Raw genomic sequence first — 19,646 nt, 5'->3', positions numbered from 1 at the left:
ATGTGGGTGGCACACCCACCACGCCACTGCCCGCACACTTACCGGAAGGTAGGAGACGGGAAAGTCAAACCTGTAGTCCTCAGCCTGCAGTTTATAAACCAGCTTCATCATTGGGCCCCTGCACACAAGATCCAACAGGCAGGTGCGTGAGCACTAGGTGCCTTTGTTTCTTTAGGGAACTAAGTCACTCAGAGAGGACCACTGTGAGGGGCAACCCAGCCCCTCCTGGGCGGCACACCTACCTACCCAGGGTCTAGAAACTCCATCGCAATGCTGTATTCCACAGGGTTGACGCGGCCCTGGAGGCAGCGGAGATTCCAGCCCAGGAGGATGCCGTCGAGACTGCCGAAAATGTTCTCCACCAGCCATGGGAAGATGGCTCGCAGCTCCTGGGACAGGGCACAGGTGAGGCTATGGGCCAGCGCATGGGCACCAACGCCAGGGTGTCATCTATACAATAGGGCTCCAGCCACCCAATGTCCACTGAGGTGTCACTTCCCATTCAGATACGCAGAGACCAAGACCTGCCCCCAGCGCGGAGGTGCCACTGCAGGGCCGGCAACACAGGGCTGCGTTAAGAGCGGGCCGTTCTGGTCAGAAGGGAAATCAAAAGACCCAAGCTCCCTGCCCACCAGCTGACTCTCGATGACTCAGAGCAAGCCTATAAGTTAGAGAACCAGACAGGCTGCCACCCAGTCCGACTGGCAGCACCCTACGGGGCAGGGCACAACGGGGCCCCCCATGCTGGTGGTTTCGAACCGCTGGCCTTGCAGTGAGCAGAGCGACACTTACTTAACCCACTGCCAGTGCGCTGATCATGTTGTTGCTGTCAGGTGTCACTGAACCGGCTCCAACTCATAACGGCACAGTGTACAGCAGAATGAGACCCTACCTGTCCCTGCACCACCCTCACAATGTTCTACTGTTTGAGCCCACGGTGTCCCTGCACCTCCTTGAGGACCTTCCTCTTTTCTGCTGCCCCTCTACTTGACCAGGGACTGGTCTCTCTGACCACACGTCCAAAGTCCGTGAGCCCCAGTCTCCCCACCCTTGCCTCCAAGGAGCATCTGGCTGCACTTATTCCAAAACAGATCTACTTGTGCTCTTTCAGTAGTCGCTGCCACTATCATAACTCCAATGCACCCATCCTTCTTCGGTCCCTGTTACTCAGTGCAGAACTTTCACACGCACATGAAGCACTGGAAAATACCACCGCTTGATCAGGCACATCTCATTCCTCAAAGTAATACTCTTGCTTTTCAACACTTTAAAGAAATCTTGCGTAGCAGATGTACCAAACATACGTGCTTTCAAGATGTACATTTTCACGAAAGCAGGCAGCCTCACCTTTCTCCCTTGCAGCAGCAGGTGGGTTTGAACCCCTACCCAGACCAACGTCTAACACGCGGCACCACCAGGACTCAGAGCGCCACTAAAGAGCAGTCATGTTTTTTTCTCAGCGCGAACTCCTGAAATACAACTCCAACTTGTTGCTTCTTCATATTATCTACCTGCCTAGGTCAGCCTCCTGGGTTTGGTGATGTCAACTAGACACGACTAGCTAGGGGTGCAAGTCAACCTGTCAATCAAGTCACAGTCTGATGACGCTTCCTGGATGTCATAAGCCCTTTGTATAAGAGCCAGACAGAGCTGAACTCTACCCCTCTGCCTGCCTGCCTGCTGCAACTTTGCCTGTCAATGGGTGGCCCTACGTGGGCCACCTGACCTGAGAGCTGTCAGCACCCTGCCATGTTCCCACCGACCTTAGAACCACCCGCCTGCACCCACCGCCTGTGGTCTTGCTGCTGCCCATGTCACCCTTCGGTGTTACCGCCATGTGGCTACCCAAGTCTGCAGAGGTGCCCATGGACTGGCATCAGACTTGTGGACTTGAGGTGGGCGGGACTGGGATGCCTTCACGAGGTAAGTACTTCCTGGTGTCAAGCTGTCTCGTCACTGGACTTGTTTCTCTAGACAACCTGTCCAACACAGTGATGCTCACGACAGTTCTGAAGAGGATTCAAATACTTATTCTAAGTGCAGGTGTAGCTGGGTTAAAGCTCGACACCTTTTCATTTGACCCATTGTAAATCTGAGCTCGTTTTTAATATTTTCTTCTTCTGTTCGACGGAGATTTTTCTGGTTTACCTTCTTATTGTTGCTAAGTTTTGTTTGGGGATGATTTTTCTGTACATGAAATGCAGGGTAAGTATCTAGAGATAGTAACTGGAGGAATGGTTTCTTGGGGGCACGGCAAGGGAAGCTGCGGGGCAATGGGGCGCGAATAACAAAGAGTACAAGAAAGAAGAGCGTGTCCTGAAATGGATTGTGGGGATGACTGTACAACTCTTCTTGACAAGACTGACCTACTAAATTGTATGATATGTGGAATGTGTGTTAACACAACCGCTTTAAGAAAAGAAGTAGACAAACCGATGCATTCTTACTTTAAGGGCTGACAAAGAGTTCCTCATATGCTGGGCACAATGACTATTTTGGTACAGAGCATCCTATGTTGGGATGTTGAGACACATCCTTGGCTTCTACCCACGAGATACCAGCAGCCCAAGAAGCCCTGCTCTAAATGTTTAACGAGATGCATCATATGCCAGTCACAGTACCAGGAGAGGTCTCTGGGCAGACAGAGCTCCAAGGTGAAACTGTGGACCAGAAGAAAGTCTGTCAATGAGTGTGTGAATCAGGCCCAAACAAGATGCTCGCAGAGCTGTTACCTTGGCTGGAAAATCCTCGATGACTTTAACCAGGTCCTGGCACCGCTGGGCAAAGGGCTTATTTACAGAGTCCGCTTTCAGGCTTGCCTGGAAGATGGAACAGATGGAAAAGGGGGGAAATAAACACACCACAAAACACAAAGCATTACCGTTGCAGCTTTTGTACCTTCTGGCTTGAGGCCAGAGAGAAACCCAAGCAATAGGCAGGAGCCTGACACTTAACCACTGACCTGCTCAGCTACCCCCATGCATTACTGCACGTCCTCCTGACTGGCCCAGAGGTAGCCACAGGAGCGAGGCCGAGGCCCTGTGCTCTTTTGATGGGTCGCTGTCAGGCCCTCTGAGGCATGTCAGCAGCACGGAATGGCCTCCTGCAGAGCCTCAGGCACAGGCCCAGCTCCAAGGCCAGGAGAAGGTAGAGAGTCCCTGCTGGACCCGGAGGGTTCTCAGCTTATAGCCTTGAACTGGACGTGGCCCACAAAGCTGGCTGGCTGTCAACTTCCCTAACTGCCAGGTCGGTGAGAACCAACAAGGCAAGCCCACCAGCAGGCCCTCTTTCAGAAGCCTCTCTGTACCCATGAGAACATGAACTTTCTGAGCTCATCACCGGAGGAGAGAATCCAAAAGGAAACTGCTGGTCATCAGGCTGATTCCAATGCACTGCCCCCCGGGATTTCTGGGGCTGTCAGTCTGACGGGTTTCCTTTGCTCCCTCAGAGCAGTAGAGTTCAACTACTAACCTTGCAGTTAGCAGCCCAATGCCTAACTCAGAGCATCACCAGGACGCCCTATCTTGAGAGAAAGATTAGAGGCCGAGCTGTGTGGTTCCGGTCTGACCAAGGTAAGAGTGGCCGGAAGACATTGAAGACAAGCATTAAAGAACTAAGTGCACTCTTCCCCTCTGTCTTCTCTGCACTAGGAGCACCTCTCCTACCACCATCCCTCATCCCCTAGAAGTAGACGTGTGCGCCAAATGTGTCTCCCCCCTTCCCTGGTCAAGAGCACCTCCCTGCGACTGAACCAAACATTGTCTGCACTGGTGCTGAAACAGCCCGAGACACTGACAGATGAGCGCTTCAGCAGCTTGACGGCCCCATGTTCCCTGACCTCACATATCCCTAGTCGCAGCTTCCAAACCAGCAGCATGTCCAGAGGCACTGACACAGCGGCCAAGTTCACTGGGTCCAGGGCTGCCACAGTTGGGGTGTCGGGCTCTAGAGCTGGGATTGGGAGCCTCATCCTTGGTGATGCCAGGAACCCTGCTCTGAAGCAGCAGCTCTTCTATGCCAGCCTGGGTTTTGCCCTCTCGGAGGCCATGCGGCTTGTCTGCCCAATGGTGGCCTTTCTCCGCCTGTTCGCCATGTGTGGGAGCCCTCTCCACCTCCCATAGTTCTCTGTCCAGTCTCGTCTGCCCTGTGTGCTTCTTTCCCTGCTCCTCCCCAGGCAGCCTGGGGAAAGTCATTGGCTCAAGGTTTGACAGAGGGAAGACAAATAAATGCTCTACTACTAATAATAAAAAAACAACTACATGTAAAGTGGGAGAAGGGGGCATTCTGACCGCAGAGACCTCTCTGAGGACAGAAGTTCATGTGGGACTTTAGCTACATATAAGACCCTTGGATAGCAGAGGCCCTATCCCCTTCCCAACGCTGACGGACCATGGTCTAATCAGAGATGGACACCTGGGCCGAATGTCCCTCCGAACAAGGATTGACCGCGACAGACCAGGACAATACAGTCCACCCCTTATCACCAGCACTGCTTCACGTTGGCTTCTCAGCGCCACGTTTCATACTCAAAGTTCAGGCCGAGCTCACCTGGCTGGGGCAGCATTCCTTTGCACTGACCCACCCAACCCAATGTCAAGGCAGGGATGTGCGCCAATAGGCTGTCAGTGGCTGGTTTTCGGGTCTCTTCTGAGGCACTTCTGGGTGGGTCAGAACCTCCAACTTTTGGATCAGCATATGAACACATTAAACTCTTGAGAGCTTGTTGGGAGGTTCCAGCTGTGGAGCTCAACCAATCAGAGACCACTGACTGAAGGAAGGATTGACTTCCTTTATTGGGGAAGGCCACGCTCGGGAACTGAGCACAGTTTCAAGAGAGACACACGTGACGCAGAGTGAGGGGCAGGGGACACCTGCCTTGCCAACCAGAACCACCCTGGTGGCAGATGTCGCAATCAGATCACCCTCACATACAGAACACATTAACTCTTTTCAAACGTTTTGACCCCCCAATATGGGTCATAGTTGATGCAATGGCAAGGTTTTTTGGGGGGGAGGGGGGAACGCAGAGGTGAAAGCGGATGGAGCAGACCCTCGGTTCCTGTTCAGTAATCCAGGCACATTTTGTGTCACCTAATCCACTGCATTCCCTTCCACGTACCTTCACATATTCTATTTCCTCCCTGTGTTTGCTGTTTCCACCGCGCCTTCTTTCCTAACTAACCTTTCTGAATTTGGCCCTTGGGTAAAGGCTGCCCTTTTGATCTCGACTCCTGGTGATTCTAAGGTGTGTGCCGCCCTGATCTCTCCAACTCACGGCCACCGAGTCGATGCCGACTCATAGTGCTTCTGGACAGGGATGAACTGCCGCTGTGCGTTTCTGAGACTGTACCTCTTTACGGGAGTAGAAAGCCTGGTCTTTCTCCCAAGAAGTGGCTGATGATTGCAATCTGGGGACCTTGCCGTTAGCAGCCTAATTCGTAACCACTACACCACCCCCTACACTACACCCCCATTCTCCTCATAGACCTACTGTTAGGCTAAAAACAAAACACACTAACTCTGGGTAGCACCCGGACCTTCCTTCTTAACGTTCGTTTGCACTATCAAACCACCTCATGCTAGTTAGGGTTGGGAAAATTCTGCCATACATCCCATCTTCCTTATTCCTCCCCGTGTCCACAGATCAAGAAGACCAGGCACTGAAATCCACGCACCCTATAGCAAATGTGCTTGGTCAACTCCCACCCAAATCACAAGGTACAGTTAAGACAATAAAATAGGGTTTATGGTGGCCACCTCGGCAGTACCAACCTTTGACCCCAGGCCGGGCCGTCAGCTGGGTAGGTACACCAGGCCATCTCAGAGGCTAAGTGGCCTGTTGCGGGGCCAGAGCAGAACTGAGTCCAGAGCAATGGGGACAGGGCTGCACAGCCAGCCCCTTCGATGATCCAGGCCCAACTACGGCAAGCTGCAGGAGCCCTGGGGGAGGCCCCAGGAAGGCCGCCTCCGCCAGGCGCTGAGCCTCAGACAGGGGCGAGAGAAGCCCATACTCCAGGGCCTCGATGGAGGTGTGAAGGGCTGGAAGGCCCAGGTCAGGAGCGGTGACCCAGGGGCCTGGGGGACACGAAGCAGCTGATCCAAGTCCAGCGAGGAGGAGCCGTCAGTGGCTGAGGCAGTACCGGCAGGTAAGGAGAAGATGGGAGGGCTTTGTCGCCAGCTTCCCGGGTGTGACCCTGAGCCGGCCAGCCTCCCCAAAACCCCCGCTGGACACCACCAGCTAAGGATGGTGGACCCCCGCTGCTTCAGAGGAGACACCTCATCCAATGACCTACCTCTTCCCTGTGTTGCCAGGGGGGCAGGACGGCCTCCTCAACCCGGACTGCACTGCCCACTGGGCCTCTACCCCCAGCTTAATAGGAGCCCTATGGCCAGAGCACACGCTCCAGCCCACCCACCCCAAAGCAAGCTCTCCTCTAAGACCCCAACTGAGAAAGAGGGGGATCCTGCAGGATTCTGGACCCGAGGGCCCCTTCCCCTGTGATGCCCACAAGAGTCTGAGAAGCCTGCCTAGACGTGCGCCCGTGGGTGCCTCCCCCGCCCCACAAGACCAGCGGTAAGCACCCCGAAGGAGCTCGGTGAACCCAGACTGAGGCTGAGAGCCTCCCAGACACCAGTGGTCTCTGGCTGGGAGCCCCCAGCCCCTGCCTTTCTCCCTGGCTGTCCGTGGTGGGCAGGCACCCTTCTCCCTCCCAGACGGAGAGCCCACCAGGGCCAGGACCGTGTCTGGGCAGCCCTGGGGACTTCACTCTGCATTTGTCACCTCTGTCCTGCCCGTACCCTGATGAAGCAGGGAAAGCTCCGCCCTTCCCCGTGACAGAGGGGGAAACTGAGGCCAAGGCCAGGGATGTCTTGCCTTGGACTGCTCTGGCCCCACTTCCAGCCTTATGCTGGGCAGACAATAAAGAGAGGCTGGTCACTAAAAAAAAAAAAATAAGATAATAAAATAAAACCAACTCATCTTTTGGATACACCCACATCAATAAGAATCAAGATTTAAGACGTTGAGTGTCAGCCTAGTGTTACGGCCATGGTGGGTGCCCTAAGGAAACCACTTCTGGAGTTCAAGTCCGTAGAGAGCCCTCCTGTTCCTCCACTATAGAAATGCCACCACACCGCCAAGCCAGTGGTCGTTCATACTCACCAGGAGGAAACTGGGCTGCTGAAAGTGAGGGTACGCCATGGCGGGCTCTTGCAGTGAGTCCAAAGCAGCGGTCTTAGGGAGCCACTGTGGAGAGGCAAAGACAAGACCTCAACACCGGCCACATAACAGATTTTTGTGATCTGTCAGAATGCCCAGGAGCCCCGCTGGTGTAGCGGCTATGCACTGGGCTGTGATCCGATGGTTGGCAGTTCGAACCCACCAGCTGCTCTACAGGACAAAGATGAGGATGTCTGTACCCATAAGGATTGATAATCTTGAAAACACAAAGGACAGGTCTCCTCTTCTCAATAGAGCTGCTGTGAGTCAGCATCAACTGGTTGGTTGTGGGCTGTTTTGGCTACAAGGTCTACCAGCTACTCCAAGAAAGATGAGGCTGCCTGCTACCATAAGCATTTAATCTCAGAAACTCCACATAGGCTCTCTTCAAGTTGGAACCCATTTTTGGTTTGTTTGGCCACAGTGCCATGTTGGTATAAATAGAGTGTTGGACTGCTGACCAAAAGGTTAGCAGTTCAAATCCACCAACATCTTTGTAGAGAAAGAGGCAGTTCTATTCTCTGCTCTAGGTTACTGTGGGTCAGGAGAAAGAGGAAAGACCTCGACAAGATGGACGGGCACAGTGGCTGCAACCGTGGGCGCAGGCACAGGAACAACTGAGGCTGGCGCAAGACTGGGCACGGTTTCATTCTGTTGTGCGGTGTCACTATGGGTCAGAACCAGCTTGATGGCACCTAACAATAACAACAACAGCAGTAGCCAGGCCTGGTCCTAAGGACCCTTCATCTAGTTTCTCATTTAATCTTTAAAGATGATATCCCCACCCCACCACCATCCCACACTTTGCACTGCAAAGAGTCCCGTCCAAAAACTCACCTGACCCTATTGTGAAGGAATTTGCAGCTGTAACTAATGTCCCCAGGTGGGCCTGACCTCATCCAGGAACATCAGGGCATTTTTCAGCCAGACACAGCCAAAGGCAGCAGAGCACCAGAAGCCCAAGAAGCACTTGATGTCAGAGCTACTTTGAGTATGAAAGAGGCCACCTGAGAGGGCATGCAGGGGGAGGGAGGGAGGGGGGCACGGAGCAGCAAGGAAATGAGGCCATCATTCTACAGACGATACTGAATTCAGCCAGCCATTGGAGTGAGCTTGGAAGCATACTCTTGCCCAGAGCCTCTGAATTAAGACCAGAGAAGACTCTCAGCTGAGAACCCACCTGGACTTCTGATTCAAAAGCTCAAACTTGCCGCCATCAAGTCTGTTCCGACTCACTGTAACCCTAAAGGGCACGTCACAACTATCCCTTTTGAGTTTCCCAAAATAACTCTACGTGAATGGGAGTAGAAAGCCTCGTCATCCTCCTGCAGAGTGGCTGGTGGGTTTCCACTGCTGACCTTTCAGTTAGTTAGCAGCCCACTGTGTTACAACGCACTACCTCACCAGGGTAACTGTACTTCTGACTACACAACCCAAGCCCTGCTGCCTGCCAGTCAATTCCCACCCACAGAACCTCTGTAGGGCAGAGTAGAACTGCCTCCTAGGCTGTCAATCGTTAGGGGAGCAGAAAGCCTCATCTTCTCCCAAAGAGGGTCTGGTGCGTTTGAACTGTCAACCTTGAAGTGAGTAGCTCAATACATACCCCAACTGTGCCACCAGAGCGCGACTACTGGACTATAAGACAACCCGTGAGGCACCCGCAGAGGGCCGAGGGGGTTAAGTCACTTAACTCCAAGCTAGTCATTAGCCGAGCCTAGATTCAAATACACAGGCCTCCACACAAATCTTCGAGAGCCAAGCTAATTGTTTCCCACGTTTGACCTACTCAGGAATGAATGAGAAAGGACAAGCTCTGCCAAGGTTAAAACCCAGCGTCTTCAAGTCGATTCCGACTCAGAGTGACTCTACGACAAGGTAGAATGGTCCCCGTGGGTTCTGAGACTAGCTTTTTACAAGAGCACAAAGGCCCTTTGTCCCCTAGAGCAGCAGTGGTTTCAAACTACTGATCTTGCAGGTAGCAGCCCAGAGCAAAACCAGTACAGCATGAGGGCTGGGGCCGTGGTATTTTCAGTCGCCCAGAACGCATGTGATGCTGGATACCAAATAAGGAAGTCGGAAGAAAAATCGATCCATTTGAACTGCAGTGGTGGCGAAGACTATTGAAAGCACCACAGACTGCCAAAAGAACAAAGAGATTTGCTTGGAAGAGGCACAGCAAGCTCACCTCCTTGGAGGTGAGGATGGAGAGATTTCGTCTGACATAGTGTGGACACGTCAGGACATGTCTGATATAGATGACCCTCCACAAGATGGATTGACACAACGGCAGAAACAAGGGGCTCAAACACAAGAACAATTTGTGAGGACGGCACAGGACCAAGGAGTGTTCGCTCTGTTGTGGAAAGGTTGCTGAGATGGAACCTGGCCTTCTCCCACAGGGCGCGGGTGGTTTTCTGCCGCTCCTGGGAAAGGGGGACCTTGAGAGGATGACCTGACAGCTTCCAAATTCAAAGCCAAACCGACTGCAGTCCAAGTCGGTTCCGAGGCACAGCGACCCGACGGGGTAGAACGGAACTACCTCAAAGGGTTTCCGGGGCTGTCCACTTTTACAGGAACAGATAGCCTCGTCTTTCTCCCAAGTAGCGGCTAGTGGGTTGGAACCGCCGACCTGGCAGTGAGAGTGCCAGTGAGGTCCCACTAGGGGTTCTCCTGAGGCTGCTTCAGCCCTGGGCGAAGGAGCGGTCTCCTCCCGTTTGTGGCTGACCACTGTCCTGCGAAGGAAGCATCAGCGCCCCTCCTCCCCCGCCACACACACAGATAGGGAATATGGGGCTCGGAGCCGTCAAGCTTCAAGGATCACACCCGGCATCTTTCCTACGCCGCTCCTTGAGGCACAGGCTTCCTCCAACTCGCTCACCGAGAAGAGTGCGCGAACCAGGCGAGGAGGTGACATGATGGCGCTTTCTGGGCCCTCAACCCCCGCCCGACCGCTCCGGTCCGCGCAAAGTTGCCGGGGTCGAGGCCGAGTCTCGGGACTCAAGGAGGGCCGGCGACTCCCGGGAGGCCTCGACTGGAACCCCGGCCAGCCGCCGCTGCGCGGGGATGCCTCGTGGGCTGCTCCCAACACTCACCTGTGGCGTCCAGCGCGCAGTTGGCTGCGGGGACCCAGGGCGCCATTCCGAAACCCAGCGCCGCAGCGCGTCATCAAACTGCGCGAACTGCCACGCCCCCCTCATCAGTCAGGCGGGAAAACACGCCGCTACCTTTTCCGGGACTGACCGGAAATGCGCGTGCGTAGAGAGAAGGCCGTTAGGGTTTGCGGACGCGCGCCGAGGAAGGCGCATGCGCAGCAGTAGCACTGGCGCTCCGGAATTGGCCCGCCGTCGCCGAACCAGGAGCGCGCGCGCATAAAGTGAAGTCCTTCATTAGGATTCCCTGAGGAGCGCCGCCTACTGGTGAAGGGGCAAAGGCTACCTTTACAGCTGTTGCCTGGAGTTAGTTCTGACCCAGCAGCCCTCCAACAGAATGAAACTGCCCAGTCCTGTGCCATCCTCACAATGGTTCTTTTATTTAAGCCCATCATGGTAGCCACTGTGTCAATCCAGCTCGTGGAGGACCTTCCTCTTTTTCGCTGCCTCTCTACCAAGCATGATGTCCTATAGCAGCGGTTCTCAACCTGTGGGTCGAGACCCTTTGCGGGGGTGGGGGGGGCAGGGGTCGGGGGTCCAATGACGCTTTCACAGGGTTCGCCTAAAAAAAATGAGACACCGCTCATCTATCGGCCTTCAGGCGGGTCCCGCCCACATGCAGATACGCCCACATACGAGTACCGGGCGGGCAGGAAGGCTTATCCATGCTACACCATGCTTCAAGACAAAATTTCATTTGTCATTAGAAAGAAAAATTTCACAATATATAATTACATATTGTTTTTGGGATGAATCACCATGCTTTAATGATGTTCAATTTATAGCAATGAAAATATATCCTGCATCTCAGAAATTTACATGACGATTCACAATAGCAAAATTACAGTGATGAAGTAGCAACGAAAATAATTTTATGGTTGGGGGCGGTCACCACATGAGGAACTGTATGAAAGGGTCTTGGCATTAGGAAGGCTGAGAACCACCGCTCTATAGGCACTGGCCTCTCCCGACTCCATATATCCAAGGACACGAGAGGGCGTCTCTCCAGCCTTGCCTGTAAAGAACATTCTGGTTGCACTTCTCGCAAGACACAGCTGTTTATCCTTTTAGCAATCCATGGTACTTTCAATATTCTTCACCAGCAACCATAATTCAAATGCACGCACTTTTCTTTGTTTTTCCGTATTCAATAGCTAGCCTTCACACATAGGAGCCGATTGACAATACCATGACCTGAGCCCTGGTGGCATTGTGGGCTCTTCGGAAGATGAAGATTTCTACTCCCGTAAACAGTTACAGGCTCAGCATTTCGTTCTGGGAAATGTAGTCCTAAGAGATCGCGCAGCCTCTGCACATGCAGGCGGTTCTGGGAAATGTAGTCCTAAGGGATTGCGCAGCCTCTGCACATGCAGGCGGTTCTGGGAAATGTAGTCCTAAGAGATCGCGCAGCCTCTGCACATGCAGGCGGTTCTGGGAAATGTAGTCCTAAGAGAGGGCACAGCCTCTGCACATGCTTTGTCCATACCTCCACCTTTTGCTTGGCGGGAGCAGGATCCCGAATTCGGGACACCGACGGAGGGAGGGGCGAGCTCACGGCCAGCAGGGCGCACTGTGGTGCGGACGCCGGAAGGGCCAGGAGTGGCCAGTGCACTGATGGCGGCCCCGGGGCCCGGGCCCGGGCCGCCGGTGGGGCTGGAGGTGGCCCTGCAGAAGCTGGCGCTGCGGCGGAAGAAAGTGCTGAGCGCCGAGGAGATGGAGCTGTACGAGCTGTCGCAGACGGCGGGCGTCGCCATCGACCCCGACGTGTTCAAGTGAGAGGGCGTACCCAGCCGGTTTGGCACAGGGCGCAGGGCCTGGGTGTGTGTATGGGGGGTGTCCTTCGGCAGGGGTGGGGTGAGGGGACTCACTGCGCCCACTTTTGTCCTCGCCAGGATCCTGGTCGACCTGCTGAAGCTGAACGTAGCCCCGCTGGCCGTCTTCCAGATGCTCAAGTCCATGTGTGGGGGGCAGAGGCTGGCGAGTGAGGCCGCGGATCCTGCGGCTCTGCCTCTGCCCGCGGCCAGCGTGACTGAGACCCGAGGTCAGAGCTGGGGCCGCTGGCAGCGGGAGAGGGCAGGGCGCGTGCAAGGGATGGAGCTCACAGTGGCGAGGCCTTTCTGCCTATCCCCCCTCCCCCGCACCTCCCCCCCCCTCGCCTATTTCACTTGGCCATGCTGCCATCCAGAGGCCAGCATCCCTCTGGATCTTTGGCCGCCTCCACCTCTCCCCCTGCACCTTCATTCCACAAACAGGGACAAGATCGATCTGGCTCTTGCCCTCACGGTCACTCCTTTGTATCCCAGCAGGTCCCAGGTTCTTCCTAAGGGTCTGGACTGTTGGGTGGGGGTGGGGTGGGGTCCTTGCTTCCCCAAGGATCTGGGCTGGTGGGGTACAATAGATGCAGTGACCAGGTCCAAGAAGGTCTCGTGCCTGCTCCCAATCGCCCTGCACTTGTGGATGCTGTGGAGATGTGTTGGGACTCAGCACACCTGTCCAGGCAAATGGCGGGGGCCCAGGCCTGGCTGTCTTGGCATGTGGGGCACCTCATAGGGAAGGGGCTGGCACCTGGGTGGCGGAGGTACGGGGGCCCTGGGCACTGACCATGCTGTCTACTCTTTTGTGTCTCTCTCTGACCTCCAGAGACCTCCTTTCTCTCTGCCAAGAACCGTAGCCCCCCTGCAAGGCCCTCCTTTCCCGTGGCCTCTCCAGCTCTGCTCCACGGCCCAGCTGCCTCGCTTCCGCCTCTCTCTCCAGGGCCCCCCGGGTCCCTCCACCTCTCATGCTGCCTGTTTTCTCCTTTCGCAGGTTGCGTTTCTTGGCTTCTCTCAGGGGGGTTTGCTGTGGAAACAGCCATGGCCAGCCGAGTCGCGTAGTGTAGACACAAGGCGGCAAGACCTCCACGTTACTTAGAGGCAACCTGGGATGCTTGCATGGAGTCCTGGTGGCGTAGCTGCATTGGACTGCTAACCACAAGGTCGGCAGTTTGAAACCACCAGCCACTTCAGTGGAAAAAAGATGAGACTTTCTACTCCCACAGAGCATGGCAGTCTCTGCATCCCACAGGGGCCATTCTGCCCTGTTCTACAGGGTCGCCGTGAGTCTGCATCCACTCGATGGCAGTGAGTGTTTTGTGTGGTGCTCGTAGACCATGCTTTTGGGTGGGAGTTGGGACAGCATTAGAACGTCCGCTCCCTGGTAGGTGAGGAAGTAGGTCTGCCGAAGCTGGCATTGGAAGAGGAGGCGGAGATGACTGTCCCCTCTGCCAGCTTCCTTGGAGCAGCCTGTGAATGCCAATGCCAATGCATGTCGTACTTCCCAGGCCTTGTGGTTTAGTAACAGAGGGCCCTGCGATCCCCTGAAAGACTGGTAGTGTGTCCCGATCACATCCCTCCCCGTGCCCTCACCATACTGCTGCAGGGACCACTTCAACTTCAGGGCAAGGTTGTCTTTCATGCCTGGTCTCTGGAAACCCTGCTCCGGTACCCACACTGCCTGCCTGAGGCTAGGCAGGGAGGGGGCCAGCCACAGGCTGCGCTGAGGTGCTGAGTCTGGGCTGTGGCCTCCTCCTCTACACTTGATCCTAGCCAAAAGGCAGAGAAGCGATGTGTGGACTCCTTCTCTGAGGGGAGGGAGGGCTCACAGGCTGAGAATCTGGGTGCTGGGTAGGGTTCTCGAAGGCGCTGCCTGGAGGCAGGATGAATGGAGAAATGGTTGTGTCATTGTGTCCTGTTCAGTCCCTGGTGGCTCCGCTGAAACTGGGGGCGGGGCGGGATGGTCAGCAGGAAATGCTGGGCAGGGTTCTCAGTTGGTACTGGATGGTGGGTGTCACTCTGCCAAATATGGGGTGATGGGACCCCGTAGCCCCACCCAGCCTTTGAGGGAACCAGGCCTGACCTGGAACAGGGGCTGGAGCGGTGGCATCTATAGGCTTGGGGGTGACAGGGTCTGGGCATATGGACAAAGCCGGGTCCTAGGAGGTGAGCCAGCACCAGGTCTCAGGAGGGAGGGCGAGGTGAGAGGAGGGGAGGCCACTGGTTGTGTTTGGAGGGAGGGCCTTCTGGCCCACCCACCTGCCCCAGTGATTGGAGGTCACGGGGAGGAGAGCCACCTGGGGAGGAGTGAGGATTGATGGCATGATGGGTATCCACAGCGTGGCGGCGTGATGACCTCCTCTCACTTCACCAGGGGAAAGAGAACCCTCTAACCTTTATGCTGTGACACCCGCCACCACCCCTCCCACACTTCACAGCTGCATTTGATAGCTGATTGATTGATTGCCAAGGTCACAAAGAACTCTCGGACCATACCCAGTGGTGGGATTTGTTAGGGAAGATGCAGGTGACAATTCAGATTCAGGAGGCAGCTCCTTAGTCCAGGCAGCTCTTCAGCTGTGCTTCCGAGACGGGCAGACCAATCTGTTCAGCCTTTGCCATTCACCCCTGCTTGGGTAAGTGTACAAAACACTTTCGTGCCACCAATAAGTGCCCCAGGGCATTCCACTCTACCTAGAAAAGTCCTGCCTGAAGGTGCTTAGTTATCTTGCCCCACACGTCAGTGAACAGACCCATTGTAACCGCCTTGCTCTGTGGGATGAGAAGCCATCCAAACCCGCCGTTTCCCTGCTGCCCTCTCCTGGAATATGGCTCTCTCTCGCCTCCTGAGTCTAAAAGACTCGTCCCCAGTCCCCTTGGTCAGCAGAGGGCCCTGGGTTCTTTCATGGCCTTGTTCATCCCTCTGCTCATTCTGGGTGGTAGTCAGTTCTCCCATGTGACCTCTGGGAGGGCTTATGGTGGGGTAAACCTGCCCAGTCCCCTCAAGCCAGGAAAACCAAGCTCACTGCCATCAAGCTCATGCTGATTCATGGTGACCTGGTGGGACAGGGTAGAACTGCCCCTGTGGGTTTCCGAGACTAGCTCTCAAGGGGAGTAGAAAGCCTTGTCTTTATCCCAGCGCCTGTCGGGTGGTTTCCAACGGCTGACCCTGCAATTGGCAGCGGATGGGTAACCCCACTATACCACCTGGGTCCATATTTGCATGATCCCACCCCCGCAAGGGTGAATCACACCTCATTTGTATTACTAGCCATCTGTTCGATCTCATTGGTGGGCCACAATGCCTCATTTGCATAGTCCCACATATCCTTTGATGGGAGTTAAGAAGGCCTTAGAAAGAAAAACTCATATCAAAGTGGTTCTTTGCATCACATGACCGTGGGGGTAAATCTAGAGAGAGGAGGGCAGGTGAGACCTAAGGAGGCTGAATCCCCAAAGTGCTCAGTCCCGGGGGGATTTCCAGGGCCGGGTTCTTGAAACTGCCAGGCGAGCCCAGAGCCCAGTTCTCGGGCTTGAGCTTGGCTGTGTGTGGCGGTGGAGGGAGCCTGGCTGCTTTGCTGACTGCCAGGAAAGGACTGGAGGGGCTCAGGGCCCATGAAGAGGGTCTTAGTCTCCTGGTGCCGCTGTAACAAACACCCCAGTAGGATCTTCCAGACCAGACGTGTCCCGCGCAAGTCTGGAGGCTGGGAGTCCGAATGTAGGGAGATGGCTCTCTCTGTTGGTTCTGGGGGCAGCGATACTTGCCTCGGGTTCTCTAGCCCCGGCGCCCCTTGAGTCCTCGGCGATTTTTGCATGGCGTCCGCCTTCCCTCGTTTGTGTTCATGTCTCTGTTGCCTCTTGGTGGGGGTGAGGGTGGTTCTGGCAAATTGGTTCCAATTCTTACTGACTTGCACAACAGAGCGAAGCCCTGCCCGGTCCTTCACCCTCCTTGCGCTGCTGGCGCCTCAAGTTGCAGCCACGGTGTTAGTCCATCTCCTTGCGGCTCTTCCTCTTCTTCATGGACCCTTTATTTGACCAAGCAAGATGATCTCCAGGGACCGGTCCCTCCTGATCACATGTCCAATGTGTGCGAGAAGTCTTGACATCTTTGCTTCTAAGGAATATTCGGGCCCGTCGTACAGATGTGCACCTTCTGCGGGCAACCCGTGGGCATTGGTGCTTTTTCCAACCGACACCGATGTGGCCTCCTTAACCTACAAAGAAACCACACCCCCAAAGGAGGTTCTATTGACTGGTACAAGGTGGAAGATCCCAACGGGTATTTTGGGAGACCCAATCCCCAAACAAGTGGCCATGCCTGGAGTCTGCTGAGACCACAGGGACAGCTGTCCTCGGAAGCGCCGAGACCCCTGAGGCCCACAACATCTAAGACACATCCCCCAGACCTGCCAGTTGCCCAGGTCATGCCAGGATCTGAGATGGTGGAAACTGGTCTGGGATGGCGACCGGGGGTGGATGGGCCATGGGCTTCCTACAGAAGAGTGTGGATTATTCCGGAATGATGGGGCATGAGCTGGGCACAGGAGGCCAAGAGTCAGGCACAGCAGGGACCCTGAGGTCATCTGGACTCATCCCCTGCCATTCAGGTGGTCACTGTCATGTTCCCTGTATATGTTGAGTGCCTTCCCACCAGCAGGAGGACGATGGGGCAGGCTGCTCCCACAAAGGGGTCAAGTCTTGTAAACCCAAAGTGGGTCTCCAGACTCTATCCTAGCGGGTTGCTGTGGGTCAGAATCAGCTCAGAGGCAGTGGGCTGGGCTGGGCTTGACTTGGTCTGGTTTGTTCCAACCTCGGAGGTTTTTCTTTTAGCTCTTGTATGGGACAGTATTCTGTTGGGATCCATGGGGTCTTGAGGGATTTGGGGGGGCAGTTTTCTGAAGTAGATTGTTTGGGCTTTTCTTCTTAGTCTGGAAGCTCAGCTGTATTTGAAATATCCGTGGCTAGGCGTCTAGTATCATAGCAACACCTAACCTTCACGGTTAGACACTGACGGCCTGGAAGTGGTGGATACTTTTCACTCCACCTTTATCAAATCAACTGTGTACAAACACTTCCATCTGAAACTCAGAGGAGGAGGCGGGGTGGGGTGGGGTCAAGGGAAATAAAAAAGGAAGATGGTCCTAGTTGGGGTCATTTTAATCCTCCTCACCCCACCAAGGCACCCCGGTGGTGCAGTGGGTTCAGCCCTGGGCTGCTTAAGGAAAAGATTGGTGGTTCAAACCAGCCAGCAGCTGTAAGGGAGAAAGATGAAGCTGTCTGCCCCCTTGAAGACCGACAGTTTCAGAAACACGATGGAACAGTTCGGAATCGGTGGTAACGGGGCTTCTCGTCTCACTGGGCAGTGAAGTCCCCCAAGGAATCACTTTCTAGAACTTCTCATAAGTAGAACCACCCTATCATGGAAAAGATCCAGGGAAGTATCTAGTTTTTACAATTAGAGACCACAGGATGTGAACCTGAAGGCTCCTTGGAGGAGTTAGGGGGTCTCCTTTTCAAAAACACAGGGGCCTCCTCGAAATGGGTGTTTAGCCCATTGTTGTCACCACCGTGTCAGCCCCTCCCATGGAGGACCTTCCTCCTTTCTGTTGACCCTCTAAGTTAACAGAGGAGCCCTGGGAGCGTAGTGGCTGCGATCCATGTGGCCAGCAGTTCGAAACCACCACTAACAGCTCTGCAGGAGAAAGACTGGGTTCTATACACCCATAAACAGTTACAGTCTCGGAAACCCACAGGGGGTCGCCATGAGTCAGCACTGACTTGATGGCAGCGAGTCGGTTTGGAGTTCTCTGTTACCAACCCTGGCACCCTCCTTCAAGCTCTGAGCCTTCCTAGGTACGCCAGGCCCCAAGACACGCCCCCCCCCCCCCCTTGGCATCCGTTCTCCAAAGACGCACAAGTCAATATTGCTTTTGTTGATTTGTTAGAAATAAACAAACCGGGGGCTTCAAAAAGTTCATGAAAAAACTCCATTAGCTTTTCACTGCCCACAAAACCGTTTTATCGGCATGTAATTCACACGTCATACAATTTAATCACGCAGTCATACTAAGAGTTGTACAATCATCACCAGCATCAATTTTAGAACATTTTCTTCTTCTTGTTAGCTCCCCATTTCCCCCCAGCCTCCCCTGCCATGCCCCTGGGTAATTTTCTTTTAACCCTGTACTGGGGCCTAATATAGACATCATATCGTTCCATAGTTCAGTCACATCTGGCAATATCGTACAATAGCTACCACAATTCCAAAACATTCTCCTTCCTGAACTCCTTGACATTAGCTACTCCCCCAATTGCTGTTATCAATCTCTATGGATTTACCTATCTGCATTTCATAACCGGAAAATCATACAAAAGAAGAATGGGAAAAAAATGACAAAACAGGAAAACCTCAGTCAAAAAGAAAGCAGGAAATAGTGAAAACAGACAAAGGGGGCCAAAAGGGAGATCAGATGACACGGGGTGACATTTTAACCAGACTACGTCTGCCATTATCTACTTTACCGTCCTTTCTGTCTGACAACACGACCATTCACATCCCTGGACTGTGGTCAGAGGGGCTTCACGGGAGGCTTAATCCATGTGGGGACTCAGCCCAAAATGGATCTTGGGCTTCCACTGTCATCCATAGCCTTCTGCAAGCCAGGTGTTTACCATTTAAGTTCTAAAGCCTTTCCATCTGGATTTGGATTTTACCCTTTAAAATCCTTGGATCATACAGGCTGGTGTGTTTCTTCCACATGGGCTTAGATGGATTCCTCTTAGAGATGGCTGCGTGTTTGAAGACAAGCCTTTAAGCCCCCAGACCCTGTTCCTTTCCACAAACCTTTTGAACCAACCTCTAAATGACACACCATTAGCCAAGGAAAGATTTTGTACACCCTCAGCGTAGTGATGCCATTTACATTAACCGTGTTAGGCAACCACCATTACGAGATGCTCACTGCTTCCTAAACCATGACCTCACCTACCTGCCCCCACTCACTGCTAATCAACGTTGACCTCTCCACTTCTGCCCATTCTAGATAAACTTCATCAAAGTGAGGCGTGGGCAGTCCTTGCCCTTTTGTAAGTGGCATATCCCAGGCAGCATAATGCTTTCAAGCTCCACCCCATCATCAAACGATTTGTGGGGAAATGCGATGAAAAAGTAATTTTGTCCCGCAAATTCTGGGCAGCCTCCGTGTCTGAAACAGCCCAGACGTGACCCCTGAGGTGCGTTCTATGTGCGGGCAGTGCCCTTGGGAGTGTGTGAACACACTGGAGGAAGTGGGAGGCCAGCTGTGGCATCCAGGGACAGGGATGGAAAACAGGTGGATGCCCCAGACCTCACCTACCTGCAGCTACTTCCTTCCCAGCCACCTGCCATTCCTCGAGTCCACACATGCCACCTGTACTTCCGGCCTCCCTCAGTGCCCGGCTGGCTGAGCTATGGAAAGTGGACTAGAC

At 54.3% G+C, this 19,646-nt stretch overlaps 2 protein-coding genes and 2 pseudogenes across 5 annotated transcripts in view; 3 read left to right on the top strand and 1 right to left on the bottom strand.

Moving 5' to 3' along the window:
• SMPD4 (sphingomyelin phosphodiesterase 4) overlaps positions 1-10,392 on the bottom strand; it is a 24,519-nt gene extending 14,127 nt beyond the window's left edge. The window contains exons 1-5 of one of the 4 annotated variants that reach the window (XM_030885455.2): positions 10,312-10,392; positions 7,163-7,246; positions 2,733-2,819; positions 247-389; positions 43-118 (exon numbers count right to left, since the gene is read on the bottom strand). In XM_030885455.2, coding sequence (XP_030741315.1) covers positions 43-118; positions 247-389; positions 2,733-2,819; positions 7,163-7,201 — 345 coding nt within the window. In that variant the 5' untranslated portion in view covers positions 7,202-7,246; positions 10,312-10,392. Of the gene's footprint in view, positions 1-42; positions 119-242; positions 390-2,732; positions 2,820-7,162; positions 7,247-10,097; positions 10,150-10,311 lie in introns of those variants that run through there. The other 3 variants (XM_045289610.1, XM_045289611.1, XM_045289612.1) reach the window with 3 other exon arrangements.
• Positions 3,080-4,121, top strand: LOC105979836 (annotated as a pseudogene).
• LOC115869487 lies at positions 5,873-6,242 on the top strand (annotated as a pseudogene).
• A 1,396-nt stretch (positions 10,393-11,788) lies between the features above and the next one.
• On the top strand, positions 11,789-13,298 carry MZT2B (mitotic spindle organizing protein 2B). The gene is made up of 3 exons (XM_045289652.1): positions 11,789-12,140; positions 12,261-12,409; positions 13,174-13,298. The coding sequence occupies exons 1-3, from the start codon at positions 11,983-11,985 to the stop codon at positions 13,239-13,241; spliced, it is 375 nt and encodes a 124-aa protein (XP_045145587.1). The 5' UTR covers positions 11,789-11,982; the 3' UTR covers positions 13,242-13,298.
• Positions 13,299-19,646: the final 6,348 nt, after the last annotated feature.

Source organism: Echinops telfairi, unplaced genomic scaffold, assembly GCF_000313985.2.
Source record: "Echinops telfairi isolate 266 unplaced genomic scaffold, ASM31398v2 ScPeMD7_29;HRSCAF=101, whole genome shotgun sequence".
Lineage (NCBI taxonomy): Eukaryota > Metazoa > Chordata > Mammalia > Afrosoricida > Tenrecidae > Echinops > Echinops telfairi.
The sequence above is the reverse complement of the archived record's forward strand: the minus strand, read 5'-3'. Positions and strand labels throughout refer to the sequence as shown.

Excerpts from the sequence above, each read along its gene's own strand:
- MZT2B (XM_045289652.1), top strand. The coding sequence starts at position 11,983 with ATGGCGGCCCCGGGGCCCGGGCCCGGGCCGCCGGTGGGGCTGGAGGTG. Across the intron at positions 12,141-12,260 it reads ATCGACCCCGACGTGTTCAA|GATCCTGGTCGACCTGCTGA; the intron begins GTGAGAGGGCGT and ends TGTCCTCGCCAG. Across the intron at positions 12,410-13,173 it reads CAGCGTGACTGAGACCCGAG|GTTGCGTTTCTTGGCTTCTC; the intron begins GTCAGAGCTGGG and ends CTCCTTTCGCAG.